The 18,735-nt window shown below is 41.3% G+C and overlaps 1 protein-coding gene across 1 annotated transcript; it reads right to left on the reverse strand.

Moving 5' to 3' along the window:
- Positions 1-2,757: 2,757 nt before the first annotated feature.
- Positions 2,758-13,200, reverse strand: LOC144073662 (radixin). The gene is made up of 15 exons (XM_077599680.1): positions 12,991-13,200; positions 11,907-11,981; positions 6,462-6,545; positions 6,295-6,390; positions 6,099-6,221; positions 5,869-6,020; positions 5,687-5,770; positions 5,441-5,587; positions 5,266-5,362; positions 5,030-5,193; positions 4,289-4,419; positions 4,054-4,214; positions 3,893-3,985; positions 3,624-3,836; positions 2,758-3,533 (listed from the first exon to the last, which is right to left on the reverse strand). The coding sequence occupies exons 2-15, from the start codon at positions 11,916-11,918 to the stop codon at positions 3,369-3,371; spliced, it is 1,722 nt and encodes a 573-aa protein (XP_077455806.1). The 5' UTR covers positions 11,919-11,981; positions 12,991-13,200; the 3' UTR covers positions 2,758-3,368.
- Positions 13,201-18,735: the final 5,535 nt, after the last annotated feature.

Raw genomic sequence — 18,735 nt, forward strand, 5'->3', positions numbered from 1 at the left:
GTGTCTGTATAAGCATCAATAATAACCTGGGCGGCCCTGAGGGTGAGTGGTTAGCGTGTCTGCCTCACAGTGGGGCACCTGGGGTTCAAATCCAGCTCGGTCCAAATGTGTGGAGTTTGCATGTTTTCCCGAGGCCTGCGTGGGTTTTTTCCAGGTGCTCCGGTTTCCTCCCACATTCCAAAGACATGCATAGTAGGCTGATTGGACACTCTAAATTGCCCCTAGATATGAGTGTGAGTGTGAATGGTTGTGTGCTGTTATTTGTGCACTATGTGGTGAAAGCTTTAAATCTCACTATACTTGTATAGTGACAAGACAAGCATTCAATTCAAAATTGTCTTCTTGTGCCCTGCGATTGACTGGCCACCAATTCAGGGTGTTCCTCACCTCTGACCCGAAGTCAGCTGGGATAGGCTCCAGCACCCCCGCAACCCTAGTGAGGATAAAGCAGTTCAGAAAATGAGACGAGACAATGAAGCATTATTTGTGTTTCAAATGTTAAACTTTTAATGGACTAAGATGGCCTGGAATAAAGGTGAGTTGATGTAAAATACTAAGTAAAACATTTGCTCTATATTTGGTAAAATTAGTGTACGGACGCACTGTTTTATAGCATCAAGAACACAAAAATCACGACCAGTCAACGTCATCTTCAAAACATGGACATTGAGTTGTGAGGACAAACTACCTCGCGGAGCGCGGTAAGCAAGCCACCATCTTTTCCACATTCAATATGGCGGACAATATGGGCGTGGTTACACCTATTGGTGACGCAGCTGCGTAAATTAAGCACAGCAGTAGCTCGCCCTTTCGAACAGCCTTTTCTATGCCGACGGACGACTGGCACGCCAACGAGGTAAGTCGTTGATCAATTTACTGGCCTAAGTGCATTTTTATCTACCCGCAGATTTTTTTAGGAATCAATTGAGCCAAAAACGCCAACAAATGTGTTAGTTTAATGCCAAGTTGAACACACCGTTGACAATTTAAGTTTGGGTTCCTTTTCCCCACCGGCTGTGTGCCGCATGTGACTAGTTATCGTAGTATTAGCGTCATGACGACGCTCCCATTTGATTTTTAAAAAAGTATGTTGCCCGTTTTCTCTCCATTATTAAGTCGTGTGTCTTTTTAATTTAATCAAACAAAGCCGAGACATCAACGGACAGTTTGCTGGGTAAAGGCTCACTCACAAATGACATCCAGAGGCACGACTTAGTTCCTGGTGTGTTGAATGCAATGATAGTTTTCATTGCGAGTGCTAAACACCCGTTTCCAATTTGTAATTGTTGTTTTCACACAAAAATCATTTATAGAACAATTGTTAAGCCAACTTTCTCCTAGTTGTTAACGTAAGTCTGTATATTTAATCACCTTGTCTGCAAAAGGGGAAAATAGCTCGGAGCACTCACAAACTTATTTTCATTCATTCTTTATCTTGATCGTTAATTCAATTTCTTGTAAGATTTCTCTTTCCTGTAATAATTGTTTGTCAAGTCCCAAATAGCTCGGTTAAATCAAGTTTTCCCTATTTAGCATCAAGATGCAGCTCTTCCACTCTATCACTAGCCAATCATAGCTTGTGAAAGCGATGACGTATCCCTACGCCAGCTAGAAGGCCGTGGTGTTGCCAACTCGAAATCTGATTGGTTAAAGCAACAGTTTTAGGACCTGCAGAACTAATTGTGAATATAATTGTGTGATTCAGATATTTTTAGGCCAGCAGAGAAGGCCTTGCAGGCCCTGATGGTACATCAGTGTTGTCAGGCACCTTGAGGGTTTTTTTTAATTTGGTATCACCACATGCATTTTCAAGACATTGTTGGCATCGTGTGTCAATTATAAGCTACAATTATGACATCAAGCTGTATGATTGTCAGCAGACGATACACGAAAGACTGCTGATTGTATTTACGTACTGTTGCATACAATTACAGATAAATTTGTCCCAATGTTCCTGTTCATGTAGATTGCCTACATATGTATTGGATTGTATTTAGGGATTAGCTTTTTTAAAACATTGCATTTGCTGTGGTAATTATTTTGTGAAAACAAGAACCAATCGCAAGTCAAATGTCATACATTTAAAATATTTTATTGGTGATCGAACCCAAAGGTTTGCAAACCATGTATCAAACATACAGACTCTGAAATGAACAAAATAGCAGTACACTGCGACAGCTGGTGCCAGAAGATCATAGACAAGCTTGCTAAGTTGAGCAGGCCAAAACAAGTACCTCAAGTCCGTTGAGAGGTTTCTCAATGAAACGAATGGCAGGTTCAGACTTTGTGAATGCAACTTAAAAAAAACAGTCTGGCAGCACATACTATTTCCTCTTCCTGCTATGGCAATCCATTTAAACAAAAAACAGCAGGCAAGTGCTTGAAAATCGCCAACTACTTAAAATGAACTAAACCTCCCCAGCTGTCAAGTAAGAAATAACAAATATGCATTTTGTTAATACAACAATTTTGTTCTGTTCGTTTTAAAAAAAAAAGTATTTCAAACGTGCACAGCACTTTGTCGCTGCAGAGCATGTTAACCTCGAAATCAAAGCATTTGTTTAATGCCTCTACTTGTAACAGGTAAGCACAACGGTTGAAATGCAATTACGCACCATTGTGAATCTTGCAAATTAAAGTCTCCTCACTTCAGTCATACCAAGTTGAAAAGTCCATCTTTTGGAGTGAAACCACACCTGGAACACCTTTGGGAGCTGCTTTCAAAACACTGGGATGGGACGCAACCATCAAATAACACTTTCAAGCTGGAGGGCTCATTTGTGCAACAGTTTCCCTTTGTCGTCTTTGCTACATTCGCCAATCGACACCCCGGGCGTCTCCTTTCCCGACAAAATTGGAAAATAATCTACTCAAGTTTCCGCCAGAACTCCAGTTTGAAAGGAAAAAAATAAAATACTGCTGGAACACATTTTTAAACGAAACACCACCACGTGACCTCACGCGGCTTCGGTTCCGAAGTGTGGGACGGTGGACTAAAAAGCGGACGTTAGCGGTAATAGCAACCAAAAGTAAGATCTTAGGCCTATCGAACTGAAGACACGAGATCAAAAATGAATGTAGAAGCCTTCAGGATTTTGAGCTCCAAACAAGCCAGCGTGTTCGTTCCCCTTTGGTGTGACACTGTCATTCCCGCACCCAGGGTGGAGGTCCCAACGGGAGAGCATTTTGGCGGGCCGGCAAGAGTAAAAGGTCAACATTTTGAGTTTAGGGGGAGAGAGGTGGGGCTTAAAGGCGGCAGCTGCATCAGTTATCCTTGAGAGGGCTTTCCGTGCGGGTTTTAAGGAAAACATTGGGGAGGGAGGGATTTAGGGGGAGAGAGAAAGAGGGCATTGGGAAGCTTCTCTTCCTCACATGGACTCAAACTCATCGATGCGCTGCTTGGTATTGCCTTGCCGGATCTGACGGAGGGTTTTGTACTTGTCCCGGCCCGCCTTCAAGTTCTCGGCGTGCAGGACGTCATTCTGAGTCTTCTTGGTTTCGTCTCTGGCCTCGGCCAACTCAGAACTTAAAGTCTAAGAAGGGGGGAAACAAGCAGGAGGTCGCATTGCTGGAAATTCCTCATCTGCTTTTGGGAAGAGGCGAGCGGGTTGGGTGGGGCGTACCTGAAGCTGTTTCTGGACGCGCTCGTTCTTCTGGGCTTCGGTGACGCGGGCTTCCTCGCTGCGCAGCTCTAGGTGGCTGACGCCCTCGTTGGACAGCTCGGCGCTGGCCTCGGCGTGGTTCTCGTCCTGGTAGTCGTGCTCACGCGGCGGCGCCGTGATGGCCGTCTTCAGCTCCTCTTTGGTCTTCTGCAGGTCCTCCTGGGCCGACATGGCCTACGGGAGCAAAGCCGATGGGCGTGGACGTTCGCGACGACGGAGACGAGCCGTACCTTGTGTTGCCAATCCGTGGCCTCGTCTTCCTTCTTCTTCTTGGCTTCTTCCAGGAGTGCGATCCTGGCAGTGAATTCGGCGAGCTCCGCCGCCTGAAATCGAGCAGATGGCGTTGTCGTCGTTAGGTCACGCGACTTTTTCCGCCGCCGTCAAGACACACCAGTTGCTCCTGATTCTTCTGCTGGTCCGCCGCCTGTTGGGCTAGGTCGTTTTTGGCCTCTTCGGCCGCCTGTCTCTCCTTCTCCAACCTGAGCGCCTCCTCCCGCGCCTTCCTCCTCTCTTGCTCCAGCTCCATGGCCCGACGGGTCTGCTCTTCCAGCTCTGAGAACAGACGAAGACGAAAGTTTTGAGCTCACATGGAAAAGGGGCTAACGCCCTCGGCAACAATTCCCTACCTTTTTGGGCTCGGCCGGTCTGCTCTTCAATTTGTCTCAGCCTCTCCATGAGCTCGTCCTTTTCGCGCTCGATCCTTTCCTTCTCCTTCTCCGCAGCCTCTCGTTTCTTCTTCTCGCTCTCCAGCTGAGCCCTGATGCATTTGAATGGTGGTGAATTAAAAAAAAATCTAATAAAGCACCTAATGGGGGGGTTTGGGGAAAAAATGACAAGACACCAACATGCAAAACTAATCTGACAACTGTAATCGGATAAAGTTAAAGCCAGATTAATTAAAAACCCAATCACTTTTTGTCACCTTACGTCCATGAACTAGGTTTTGCTTGATCATTCCAAGTCTTTTCCCCCCATGATTAAGTGATTCCAAATTGTTTTCCCATTTTCCCGAAAAAAATAAAAGTTCCTACCGCAGCTCCTCTTGATTTATTTTTGTGTTTCTTACAGCCACAAAGTTGTCATTAAATATGAGTTATGTTTTGTCCTGTCTATGATTTGCTTTTTCCCCTTCTCTGCACAGTAAACATCCACTGGGAATGGTGCTTCCATCATTTCTGCCAAGCTTTTTCCAAGTCCCACTTTTATTTTCATAGTTTGGTTTTATCTGCGACTCGTTTTCTCTTTATTTTCCGGTGCGACTTTACTATGACTTACAGTAGCTTAGTTTGAATGAGGCGCCAATAGGCCCTGCAGTGGAGAACAACTTGGAAAAACTTGATACCTTTTCAAGAAGAAGCCAAAAGTACCTCTCCATCTGCTTGTGATGTTTCTCTTCACGAGCTTGAGCCTTCATCTGCTGCACCTCGATGGTGTCGGGTTTCCTCCTCCTCATATACAACTCGTGGTTGCCCATACACAGCGCCAAAATGCGCTTGTTGATGCGCAGTCGCGGAGCGTAAAACACAAAGTCCTGCACGTGATGGAGAAGACCTGCTCGGCACGTGTTTGAACCCCAAACGGTATTCGTGGCGCGGACGCTTACCGGGGCTTTCTTGTCAATGGGTTTGATGACAAATTTCTTGTCGCTAAAGGAGATGTTTCGAATCTCGCTCCATGGGAAGCCAATCTTTGGTGTCAACCTATATCAGAGACAGCAAAGTATTAGTTTTTTTTTTAAAGAACTGCTCGATTCATATAATAATAAATTTGCTACACACTTGTCTTCATGCTCATAGATGTTAAGGCCGAGTGCATCCACGCCCAACCACAGCTCCGTGCCCTTCTTGTTTTTGATTTCAAAGTAGTTGACGCCATACATCTCCAAGTCCTGGGCGATTTTCAAATACTCCATCATGGAATCCTCTCTGGTGAGGAGAAATACTTTGGTGAGAAGTGCACAACACACATTCTCGTGGTACGTGACACAACATGTCTGACGCAAAGCCGTTCTTGATCTGACATACCTGAGCATTCCTCTGTGTTCCTCATGCCAAGTCTGGATCCTGTCTTCCCACTGCTCCTTGGTCAGCTTGTGCTGCTCCAGCACTCTGCACGCGCAAACACACAATTTATTACAATTAATTCATTTATGGGCTGCCAGGTCTCTCTGCGTCATTAAACGACACGTTCAAAAAGTATCGTCAACCTCTGAGGCAGCAGTCGGTCATGTGTAAGGTAGCCAGGCTTGTGGACGTCCTTGAGGTAGTCTCCATATTTAGCCTGGACGGCGTACGACGCGAGCAACACGGCTGTTTCGGGCGGACAATAGTTCTCGTCGTTCAAAATGGCCTCTTTCACCTGGCGGCACAATTAGGACTTGATGCTACATCTTCTCTGACGGTCGTTTCAACACAGGGAGAGGTTGATGAATCTTACCTGTAGAAAGAAGAGTCTCTGAGTTATGTCCTGGATGAGCTCTTCTGAAACATCTTCAGGGAAGAACTTGGCTCGAAACTTAAACTGCAGTGGGTTCTCTTTCTTCACATCTTGCTGGGTCACCTGGACAACAACAGCATAAAATGTGTGACAAGAATTAAGACACCACCTTCTGGGGGGTGCGGAGGACACTGACCTTTTTATTAAGTTTGAGCCATGTGATGTAGCCCTTACTGTCCACATACTGGAGGCCAAAGAACCACACCTCCCGGAGCCCCACTGTCTTCACCACCTTTGGAAACAAACATCTGATCATGACACTTGTTTCAATCGTATGAAAGGAACAACAATCGATCTTCTGACCTGATCAAAGAGCTGCTTTCCAGTGGTGTTTGGCTGAATAGCAAACTCCAACTCTGCATCCATGGTGGTCACACGGACATTAATCTAAAAAGACATTTCACAAACAGCCATTGAATGTCTGCTCTGTGCAAGGCAGGCATCTACCTCCATTTAATCATCAGTGGGTTTAAAAGGGACAGACAACACCTTTATTGTGCACACCCAGAAAGAATACAATAATCCCTCGAATATCACGGTTAATGTAGACCAGACATGGACGCGATAATCAAAACATCGCGAAGTAGGGTCACCCCTAGTCTAACCACCTTTTGTATTTATTTATTTGCCCTTGGTCCTGAGTCCTAGTAGCAATGTTATGAGTTTCAGCGTGGATTTTCACAATTTTAGGAACTTAAAAAAGTTAATGAATAATAGCAGAAACAAAATCACGAGAATCGAAGGAAGACTACACAATTTTATTTTTGTTTGCCAGCTAATAGTGGACAAAAACAAAAATAAAACCGCTTTATAAAAAGGGATAGACATCACCTAGCATAAATGCTCAGTCTATTTCAATATATGCAAATGGTGAATTTCTTAAGCTCTGACAATGGAGAAAATGTTCCAACATGGAAGTGACAGGGCTGATGAGCACTGCCATTTTGTGGCATTTGTTTTTACTCACACAGACTGTAAATTTAACAGAGCATGGGATCAAATATATATCTATATATCTATATATCTATCTCTATCTCTATATCTATCTCTATCTCTATCTATATCTATATTTTTTTAATGTATCACACAAGAGTCTCCCTGCTGAAATACACATGAAAAAGGTGTCATCTGTCCCTTAAACTAAACCAAGGAGACCTGATTCCAATGTTAGCTGGACTCCAAGTGCAAAGATGCTATTGGCTATTCTAAGCTCATGAACGTTGTTGGCAGTACAACCAAACAGCAAAAAAAAACGCTGAGTTGTGATAAATGTGATGTTCCTTCATTTATCACATTCATAACATTCTGTGAATTGCTTGACAACCAAAAGGAAGTGGCTACTAGAAGAGTTGTTGGATTTCCCCCGTGCCGTCGCAATACACGCAAACTCTTGGCTTCTTTACCAGCAAATTACAACCCGCATTTGCATCCTTCCAGAAAATCAGGACTCACCAAATTTAGGAAGCTAACTGCAGTATTGCGAGTGCTTGATTTTATAGGATAATGAATGTTGCAAAAAAAACTAGCATGAAAAATTTAATAATAAACTCATTTTCAATGTATTGTCAATACAATTGAAATGTGTCCAGATTCTTCTACTGATGTCGGGAATGATGGCGTCAAAAGCGCAAACATTCTGCCAGATTTTGCCCGAGGGCTAAAAAGATCTGTAGTTTAATCAGGGAAATGTTGGTGCAACAAACTCTTTTATCATCATTGAGGACCCAGCCTTTTGGCCGTGTATTCCGAATCAAAGCCGACAGGGTGTATGTGTATGCCAAGGGGAATCCTGGGCTGACCAGACGGTCAGTTAATCCCCTCTTGTGCTGTACACTGGGATTGGGCGAAACAATGACATAGCACAGTTCATCAAATATGTCTCCAAGGAACCTATTCTGACGTCTCATTGCCTGCTGTCACCTTCTGTTTGAACTGGTGACTGATTAGCCTCTTGTACGGAATTCTTCAAAGAGTTTGCCGGTCTGGCACACCGGACAAAACTGAACGTTGCACCCAGTGACTCGGCTTTGCGCAAGAACAAACCATTAGATGTGCAGAAACCACAGGCATGATCTGTAAAATACTTGTCCAACAGTGACAATGATTTGCATAGATGTAGACACTCTTCATGTAAGTCCGACAATGTGCCGTACCTAGTCCCCCTTTCCATTTCAGTAACCGAAACAACTTCGCCCTCAGACAGACCCTTGTTAAATGTACAGCGGTTTTGTTGCTATAAGCTGTTTATCAAAGATTTGCTGAGGAAGGCCTTTGACACAGACACACACTTCAATCAGTAGGGCCACTAATCTAACCTTCTGGGCACACAGCAGCTGTCTGCCCCCCTGATTAACCCCCCACTAGGAAAAGAAGGACATTCTGCAAGCTATTGAACAGAAAAGTCACATCTACATAGAAAGACACGAGTGGTAGACTGAGTTCTGCAGAAATGAATGAAAAGAAGTACGTGGAAAACTTCCGTTGATTTCACAGGGATTAAAAAGATAATCAGAGGGAACCGCCCCCGACAAAGCCTGTCAGTTTGTGTAGTAAATGAGGTGAAGGGTCATCATGAAACTTGATAGAATAAAAGGACTGAAACTTTGCGGCAAATGTATCCAATAAATGTTTTCACATTCATTTACCTTCCTGTATTCTATGGCCAACCCTTTAACACCTTACTGTGTTCAACAACTTATGCTTATGCAGGATGTTGACATTGGTGTAAAACCCTGATGCCTTCAGCAGGCATCCTCTTCAGCAAACATGAAGTACACCTACTAGAAACTAGAAACTAAAAAGCCTGTCAGGACTCTACTTCCCAAGAATTGTGCTCACCTAGATACCTGGTTCCAGACAGACTCACACTTCGGAATAGGGGGCCTCTATCTCAATACAGTAATCCCTCGAATATCGCGGTTAATGTGGACCAGACATGGCCGTGATAATCGAAAAACCGCAAAGTAGGGTCACCCCTACAAAAAAATCAAAATCTTCAGTGTTGAGTACTAGTAGCAAGAGTGGCTTCTGGTTACAAGTTTCAGCGTGGATTTTCAAATTCACATTTCTGAACTTAATTTTTTTTTAAAGATACAAAATTTAAAACAATTTCCTCAGAAAACAATCTGTGATGTAGTGAAGCCGCGAAAATTAAACCGCAAAATGGCGAGGGATTACTGTTGTAGCATTTGAGGACACTTGCAACTAAAACCAGGTCACTTCCCGTTCAGGAAAAAAAAAGCTAGGCTGCAACCACAGTGCAACGTGAGTACAAACATGATCTGTGTCCTTGTCTGCTTAGGAGAAACAAGCGGTGCGACTGCAGTAAGGGCCGGGACATTCAAACAAGGGACCATATCTAACAGGTTTGGGTTTAGTAGCATTCACATCAGAGGACATTGGGGATTCATTTTATGCTTTAACAATGGCAGCAGTGTTGCACTTCCATGGCTGGTGGCCTCGGCACTTCACACTCTGGCAGTTGTTTACTTGGAAGAGGCCTTAAGGGAGGAAGCCAAAGCAACCTTAAAGTGGAGCTAGAATATGCTTGCCAGAAAATAAATCAATTCTTATCGAGTTTATTCACATCATTTTTTTGGTTAATGAGGTTCCTTTCCACATAGCAATGTTCACATAAATCCAAGGATTTGAGAACAAACCCATACATTCTACATTGTTCAATCATTGTACCAAACGTTCAACAAGGTATCAGACCAGGTGTTTGACGCACCAGTGTTCGCTGGTCTGTGATCACACCAGTGCCAAAAGTGCACACAACCAACTTTTTGACCTCAGACTGCCCAGTGGGAGTTCTTGCTCACTTTGTTATTGTTGTTGATCATCTTCGTATAGACAGTCTAAAATTGCTACTATACTACTGTTTTCTGTGGACAGATGGGTAATAAATTTGGTAGCTGTGATACAGGGATGTATACACACCAAGCCACCACGACACTAAACCATACAATTGATTTAAATTTGACCTATCAAGGATGTCATGTTGATGACACTTTTCAGTTGCTATCTGTAGAATAGCTGAGGTCGATACTAGCAACATAAAATGCCACATTGTGCTGATTTTGGATGCAATTTCTAGTCAAAAGCCCCCCTACTACTGTGCTGAAAAGATGAGGAAACAAAACCTTGGCCTTTCACTCCCAGAAGAGGACCGACAGGTTCAGGAACAAAAAAGCACAAACTTCAAAGGACAGTCGTACCGCTACTTACGGAATTAATTGGTCCCACAAATTTTTCCGTAACTTGAACATTTTATAAGTAGGTGTACTTTATATGTAAATTCTCTAATTCCTTCCACGGTCCTCACACAACTATCAACTAAACCCTTTAAAATTGGTCAAAGCGTCCCAATTTTGTATGAAAAATGGGAGGAAACACAAAAATGAGAGAAAATTATAAGGAAATAATTTATTAATGTATTAATATAAATGAAACATATGAAAATGTGCGTATTTTACCTGTGCCCTGTGCGTGTCTGAAAATATGTGCTGCGTTGCCTTTGTACGTTTTTTAATCGCTTAAGGGGAATTGCAATCATTAATAAGGGGAGCATTTAGTCGAGGTGGACAGGTATGTAAGAGAGAATCTTGAAACATTAATAGTGATTGTTGTGAGACAGCCAATGGAATTGTCATTTTATGAGACAGAATGAGAGCGATGAAATGAGAGCCCAGGAGAGGGTAGCAATGTTCTAAAGTGAGAATCAATGCATTCGTGACATTAAATTCAAAATAAAATAATGGATAAGGAAATGCACTTTTTGGGAGATTTTGTAACTTACATCTTTTTCGTATCTAGTCACTCAATTGCATATAAAATTTCATAAACTGAAAATGTTGTACTTAGAGGCATTCATAAGTAGGTGTATGACTGAAATTGTAAAACAGCCACCATATAAGGTAAGAAAAGGGTTGAACAAGGGTAAGACAAGGCCACCTGTCAGCTTGCCATCCATCTGGATTATTATTTTGAGTTCGAGGAGAAGCAAATAGTAGCTGATAAGACAGACATACTAAGAGCAAGGGCAGGATAAAATGGATAAAGGGAGCAGCAGCAAAAGTGTCCACTTCCATTGAAGATCAAGCAAAAAAAACCTCATTCCATCATTCCTATCCTTCATTTTACTGCTCGCTTTGTGAAAGATCAGTGCTGACCTGCTCAATGTTTACCACTGGTTCAAATAGAAATGGATGAACAGATGATGCACTAATGCATTGCAATGTTTAAAATATTTTAAAATTTAACAAACTTAAAACAACAGGGTATTTAATACCAAATCATTATAACTGATACTAACTTATTTTCCAAGAAATACAAGTCCTCATAGTAAAGTTCTTTTTAACAACAGTCTTTACTTTCACCTAATCAAACACTATTCTTTTTTTTTTTACTTTGGCTAGACAGTGCCTATGAGTTTTTTTCTTTTTTTGTTACTTTTTATTAAGTTCAAAATAGTTTGATCAGTGTTGCAGACATATCTTCAAAGATCTGATATCGTAAGACTTTTTCAGTTACACAACTTGAAACATGGAGTTGTCTTGAGATATCAACTGCAATGGCAACCCTCTAAATTTTAATGGCAAACTATACCGTTTATCCTCAATGAAAATCTGGGTGTGCTAACCCCGGGCGAGAGGCTGGTTACACCCCAGACTGGTCGTGAGCCAATCACTGGGCAAATAAATACATAACTGGTTACATTTTTTATATGCAAGCACTCATTGATCTCACCGGTTTCGGCATTGTTGCAGCTTCTCAAAGCAAACAGCCAGTTGCAGGATGACGGAAACCACTTTCTCACAAAACCTGCAAAAACAAAACACGTTGTTGGAGAAGAGCACTCAAGAACTTGGTATATTTTCACAAAAAATATTTCTGCCATTACATCAGATTTTCACTAGCGTCATGTCATGCCCGACAGAGGTAGAGTGCACAAAGGTGTCTCCAGAAGAATATACAGGGATTCAACGTAAACGGAAAATACATTAAATGCACGGGAGCCACTGGAAAAGTCTTGAAAGTCTACTTAAAAGGAAAAACGGTCATTGATCAAACGTTCAAAGACAATCGGAAAAGTCCAAAGTTGGACGCGTTGCTGCCTTCCAAGGCCCTATAGCGTTGCGTTCACGCACCATGGCGACAAGAAGAAATCGTCACAGAGCACACGAGTTCCACGTAGCATTAAGTGGAACCACGGGAGATGACTGTGCTAGGCAAGAACATGTTTGAGCGTGGCGTTTCAACACGTGCCTTCTGGGTCCACTCTTAGAGACGAGACACTTTTAGTTCATGAGCAATTAGTACATCTGCGTTTCTCCCACAGTCCATGATATCGCCATATCGCCATGATGTACCTCAAGAAGCGAAAACACCTCAATTGAGGCGTTCAATGTCATGCGAAAAAGTACACCGCGATGGAAAGAAATACGTAGTGAATAAAAGCTCTCGGCTGACACCGCTTAAAAACCATTTTCCCCCGTTGACAATTCCATTGTAGCTTTACTCCGGGGCCTTCCACCGAACATAATGTAAATTTAACACAACTTCATCGTGGAAAGACAAACATTTCCTAGCTAGTGGGTGTAGTCTAAATAACGGGACGAGTCAAAAGACGGCCCCGTGTAAGCACGTCAAGTTTGGATGAAAAAAAAACCATGTCAACCACCCGAGCTTCGGTGTACAAAGAGAAAAACGTACGGCCGCCGGTGCCATTTCATACCTCACGCACTAATATTCAACTTTAGAAAGGCGTCGAACACGAGGTTTTCCGCTATTGCATCAAACTTGAGTAGCTCGTCGTTGTGAAGCAACTCACCGGGGGAAAGTATGTCTTGGAAAGAGAGCCGGGCGTCTTTTTTTGCGTGGCAATTTGTAATCGGTACAATAACAAAAAACTCCGCAGCGATTCCGTCTTCGTGTGTTTATCCCGTTTACACAAGCAAATTCCAATCAACATAGAAAGGCGTTGATGTCCAAACAACCATAAGGCGATTTGAGACTCTAGGGCTTTCCGGAATACACTTACACAGCTTCCGGTTCTAGCTGTAGGGGGAGAAAAACAATTTTAAAAAAACTCTTTGGTCTGGGGGTATGTTTAATAACCAAGCAACTGAGATTAAACAACAAGAGGACATTTTTTTAAACAAAACACAATCACAAAATGAGTCTAAAAATATTGGCATGGTCAACAGTTCCAAAATAAACTACCTATATTTGCTTTGACATCCTCATGGAAACGTTTAAATAAACACATTAATCAAATCCATCTGACAGCTTCTCACAATTTCAGCCAACAGTGCAACCAATCATGTTATGTCACAAACACTTGTTGATTCAGTCATCTTTTGCAATTATAGCTCTAACCACTAGATGTCACTGTTCCCTTCAGTGTTAAATTGAATGCAAGTATAATGAGATTTAAAGCTTTCACCACAAATAACAACAACAAACAAACTGACAAATAAATCATCAATAAATAAATAAATAAGTAGTCCACATAAGTAAGGAAATGCACAAATAACCACAAAACTGGTCACAATTTAAGCATCAACTTAACAAGTTAATCGAGGGAACATGAAGACAGACAAGCATTGATGTTCACACCATAACTAAGTACAACCGTGCAAGTGAACCAATGCTGCACGTAACTTCTTAGTACTCCAATGTTTTTGTATTTAAGTACTACACCCGCAGTGAGTCAGCAGTTCCAACGTTGATTGTGAACTTCACCTCCATTGTTCATAGTTGCTAGGTTGTGCAAAATCTCAAAGTGTATATCACTGAGACTTTGATGGTTTCCATGGTAGGCGTGTGCTATCAATGCGATCAATAACGTCACAAGACCGCAGCTGATAGGAGCTATTGGCACCACGCCGGTGAAGCGCATTGTTCCCATAACAACAGGGGCACAGAGGAGAAAGGCGTCTTTGTTGAGTTATCCTGACTAAATTGACAAGGCCTTTTACAGCCTTTGATAGAGAGCCCAGCACAATGGATGGCATATAAATTTGCAGATGTCGCCTGCAAAGCTCAAATGTCAAGGCTTTTCACAACAGCAAGCGAAGGAATTGATTGGCTTACCTTTTGTGTCCGGACAAAATATTCATCGCATAGGTAAATAAAGAAAAAGAAAGAAAGAAAACAAGTATAAATGTCAAATAAATGTGTTCCACTTGCACTTGTTGACATTCTTTGAGCACTTACCTGCCAAAAAGCACCTATTATAGCGCTCACATTTGAAAGTACTAAGCTTCACCTGAGAGGTGGTCTACTGTGTTAAATCTGCACTAATAATTTCTGGTGGCATGTCGAACATTGTGTTCTCTCTTTGTCGTCCCCTTTTGAAAACATGTCATTCATTTCCAGCCACTGCAATTTTCTCCAGCACTCCCTGAAAGGAGACACGACAAATACGCTCCTCTTCCCCAAGTTATTGTACAAAATAGCCAGGCAATTATTTTTTGTGTCATTGCTTGACTCCTAAAAGCCCGATTGACGTCAGCTCAGCAAAGAAGGCCATAAAGAAACCTTTTCAGTGGCTTTTAAAGGGTCCAGGAAGGAAGAATGAATCCCTCAGGGGGGTGGGGGGGATTCTATGTCTGAGAAGGCCTGATTTTCTTTTGCTCTGGTAATCAAATGGAGCTTGAATGAAAATGCCGTTTTTTTTTTTAATGAAATGGGGCTCTTTGTTGGCTTTACAGCACTGGTAATTCATAAACAATAAGCTGCCCCCTTTTGTTTGCGCTATAATATATTCGTGCTTCTCTGAAAGCAGTCTTTTCAAACACACGTGCGCGTGCTCAGACTGAAGCGTATTGTGGTGCCTCTGGAACAGAGGAGAGTATAAAAGGAGGCAGAGGAATACTATTTTCATTCATCCTCTTCGCTTGGAGACGACAAGACCGGTCTCTCTTTTAGCCTTTTGACACTCACAGCAATTTCTTCCTCTCTCCAGAAAAGTTAAGGTTGTGCAGAGTTTTTATTTTTTTGTTTTCAGGCTACCAGCTGGTCCATGGATGAGTGACACAAAACTGTTTTGAAATGTCCGTTTTTGTCAACTCACAAGATGAATCATGGTCATTTTTCTTGAAGACAAGAAGGACACTCCCAGACAACGTTGACAGGTGACGACAAAATGAAAGTCGGGCGCTCCAGGGGATGAAATTCATTAGGTGACAGTAAACCTGTTGGGCAGACAGCCAAGCTGTGAGCACTGGAGAGGAACCTTTCCTGAAGTTTACATTACTGGATGTTTTACTTCAGAAAAAAGTTTGATTGGAGAGGAACACGAGCAAGGATGCAGTTTTCCTCCTTGTCATCCGTTGGGAAAATTTCATATTAAGTTACATGGGGTGCTGCTTTCATTTTATCCGGATATCAACAGACGTGGATTTGGTAAGAGTGGCTGTTTGGATTCTTCATTTAGTTTGTAAAACCTTACATTGCCTGACACATTTAAAAAAATAAATAACAGGTGACACATTCTCTAAAATTTTACATAGGACTTCTAACTTTATCACCTATACAAACCTCACTAATAGTGAAAAGCAAGTGTGAGGGAAGGGCTCTTGTTCAGAGATGTTTTTCATAGGACTGGCCAAATTAGGCCGGTCATTTTGGGGTGGCACACCAAGATTAAAAACCACAATATCCTCCGGTGTGGTGACAAGTGTCAAACTGAATCCTTTGAGTGGGTCAGGGTAGGAATGTTTTACTCAGTCGGATTTACAAACCTCCCATCTTGAACTCATGGTATTTGGACAAGTGAATAGAATTGAAATACTTGTGTCTTTACATCAGAGGTCACACCAGTCAAAGGTCCTCACGAGCGAAAGAGGTAAAAATGTTATAAAGGATGAAAGTATGGATTTGGACGGATTTGCACTTACTTGCACTAAAACTCCATAGACCGCTAACCACTTTAGTCACTTTTTGTACATATTTATGTAACCACTTATTCATGTTTATCACCTTATCTATGTTGACTACTACTTATTTATTGTGTTGACTACTTATTTATTATGTTGACTAGTACTTATTTATTCATTATTTATCTGTCCATGTGTTTGTTTGTTGTTGTTATTTGTGCACTTCCCTACTTATTTGTGTTGTTGACTTCTAATTTATTTATTACTTATTTATTGATTATTTGTTTGCTTTTATTATTTGTTTGCTTTTATTATTTGTTTGTTGCTTTTATTTGTGCACTTCGTGGGGAAGCTTTAAATCTCTTTATACTTGTATAATGACAATAACAGCATTCAATTCAATTGAATTCAATAAAAAGCTAGGTTGGTAGGTCTTAAATTATCCGATAGATGGCAGCACCACCTAATCAACATCTCTGCGCGCAAAATTGTCACTTTTTTTTAGTTGGACTATACTTGCGGATGAAAAAAATACTGTAGAATATTGTTTGAACATTTATTATTTATTTTTACAATTTATTGTTACAACATTTTAATGACAACAATTAAAATTAGAACTGGCAAAATTGGCCAGCAGTGATGGTGGTAAACGTCCTATCATTTTTAAATGGGAGGAAAGACAGTAAGTGATCACTGCCAGATTTGTACATTATGTAATATTACTGTTATTAATTTTGTTAAAGTTGTGAACATTTGTGAATAATGTGCATTTCAAGGGGTTTCTCTCATAAGGAAGCGAAAGAAAGCGATGGAGGCTTACATTTTCTCGGGCTTTGATTTAAGAAAATTGGCCACAAGAGGATGATCGAGTTCCACTCAAAGCCCTTAAAGCTCGGAACGGGTCACAACAGGTGTTTTGTCACTTCAAAAACCAGCTTTTGTAGCTCTGTATCACATTAAAAATATTCTAGGGGTTTAATATGACTTATTATAATCTCAATCAACACATTGAGATCCTTAGGACAAGGTTTTAGTTTCATATTTCCATTTAATTTTCATATCCATAGCGTAAAAGTGAATGAATGTATTTATAGGAAAGTCCTAAATACATTGATTCATTCATTTTCTGAACCACTTTACCCTCACTATGGTCGCAGGGGGTGCTGGAGCAAATCCCAGATGACTCTGGGCCATAGGCAGGGGACACCCTGAATCGGTGGCCAGCCAATCGCAGGAGACGGACAACCACTCTCACATTCATACCTAGGGACAATTTAGAGTGTCCAATCAGCCTACCATGCATGTCTTTGGAATGTGGGAGGAAACCGGAGTACCCGGAGGAAACCCACGCAGGCCCGGGGAGAACATGCAAACTCCACACAGGTGGACATCACCTGGATTTGAACCCAGGACCCCAGAGCTGTGAGGCCGACGCGCTAACCACTCAAGTTGCCGGGCCGCCGTTTCCTATATATTTACTGTAATTGACTGTAACTTTTGAATGGCATGGTATTTAAATGACATTCCCGATGTACGGTATATGAAGCAAACAAATGCACGTAGGCTAAATCTGTATTTTCCATTTGTGTCCACTTTTCTTTTCTCTATTGGGAGTCGCTGCTGACAACTAAAAGTGGCATTTTTTACATTGGTATCATTATTTTTGCATGTAACCCTAATTTTAGTGTTATTTTGAAAGTGCCCAGAACGTCAGTTAAAAAAATTAGACATATAACACACTCAAACCTGAACATACGTACTCCCATTTTGACAAATGCCAGGCAAGAAATTGCTTAAAATATTGGAAAATGACTGCATCGCCTCTTTTATAGTCTACCAATATACATACATTGGTACAATACACTCTTACAGTTAGAGAGGATATGTGAATATCAATTGATTGCATTTTGAAATGATGATACTGGTTTAACATTGTTGTTACAACGCCAGCATGATTAAATATTTTATATTTATATTGTTCAAAGAAATATAATGGGTTTATGGAAATATTTGACGACTGAGTGTTAACCAACCGCTTCTGCTCAAATGGGGTTTGCTTCATAGAAGCATTTACGTTTTAACTAGTCTAATTATTTTGTACCAAAGACAACCCATTCCTAGTTGGAATGTTATTTTTACATATTTTATCATAGACACAAATGATCCAGCACGCCTGAGCTTAAATTGGAGTGGGTAATTATAACCATTTTACCAATTATTAGACTCTAAATTGTTCAAATGCCACCTTTAAATCACTCAGTATAGTTTTCTTTTTAATAACTGGCAGGATCACATCAAAAATACTTTTTGTTGTCTTGTCTAGTATAGTTGATTCTAATATGACGCATTTCTTAATAATGCATTATCTTCTATAAGGTCTACTACTCAAACTGAAATCCTTATTAAGGATTGTCACAATTGGAAATGGCAATATGATTTTTTTAATCATTTTTAGGGGCTAAAATAGTTGAATTCCTAAATAGTTCACTTGTATAACAGTAAATATGGTTATTTGTAGTTCATCAAATGGTATTTTTACAGTCAATTTACAAAAGATCAAAAGAGCGAAAGCGAAAAAATGCCAAAACAAACAGCCAGACTAAAAAAATTACGAAAGACAACACCATCTGCCACCCACTCCACAGCTCTGAAATAGTTTCTCTAAGCAGAGCTAAAGACATAAGTGGCGTGCA

Source organism: Stigmatopora argus, chromosome 1, assembly GCF_051989625.1.
Source record: "Stigmatopora argus isolate UIUO_Sarg chromosome 1, RoL_Sarg_1.0, whole genome shotgun sequence".
NCBI classification, from domain to species: Eukaryota; Metazoa; Chordata; class Actinopteri; order Syngnathiformes; family Syngnathidae; genus Stigmatopora; species Stigmatopora argus.

Coding starts and splice junctions, on each gene's coding strand:
- LOC144073662 (XM_077599680.1), bottom strand. Junction 5,194..5,265: donor CCATTGACAAGAAAGCCCCG/GTAAGCGTCCGC, acceptor CATCACGTGCAG/GACTTTGTGTTTTACGCTCC. Junction 3,534..3,623: donor GCGTCCAGAAACAGCTTCAG/GTACGCCCCACC, acceptor CCCCCTTCTTAG/ACTTTAAGTTCTGAGTTGGC.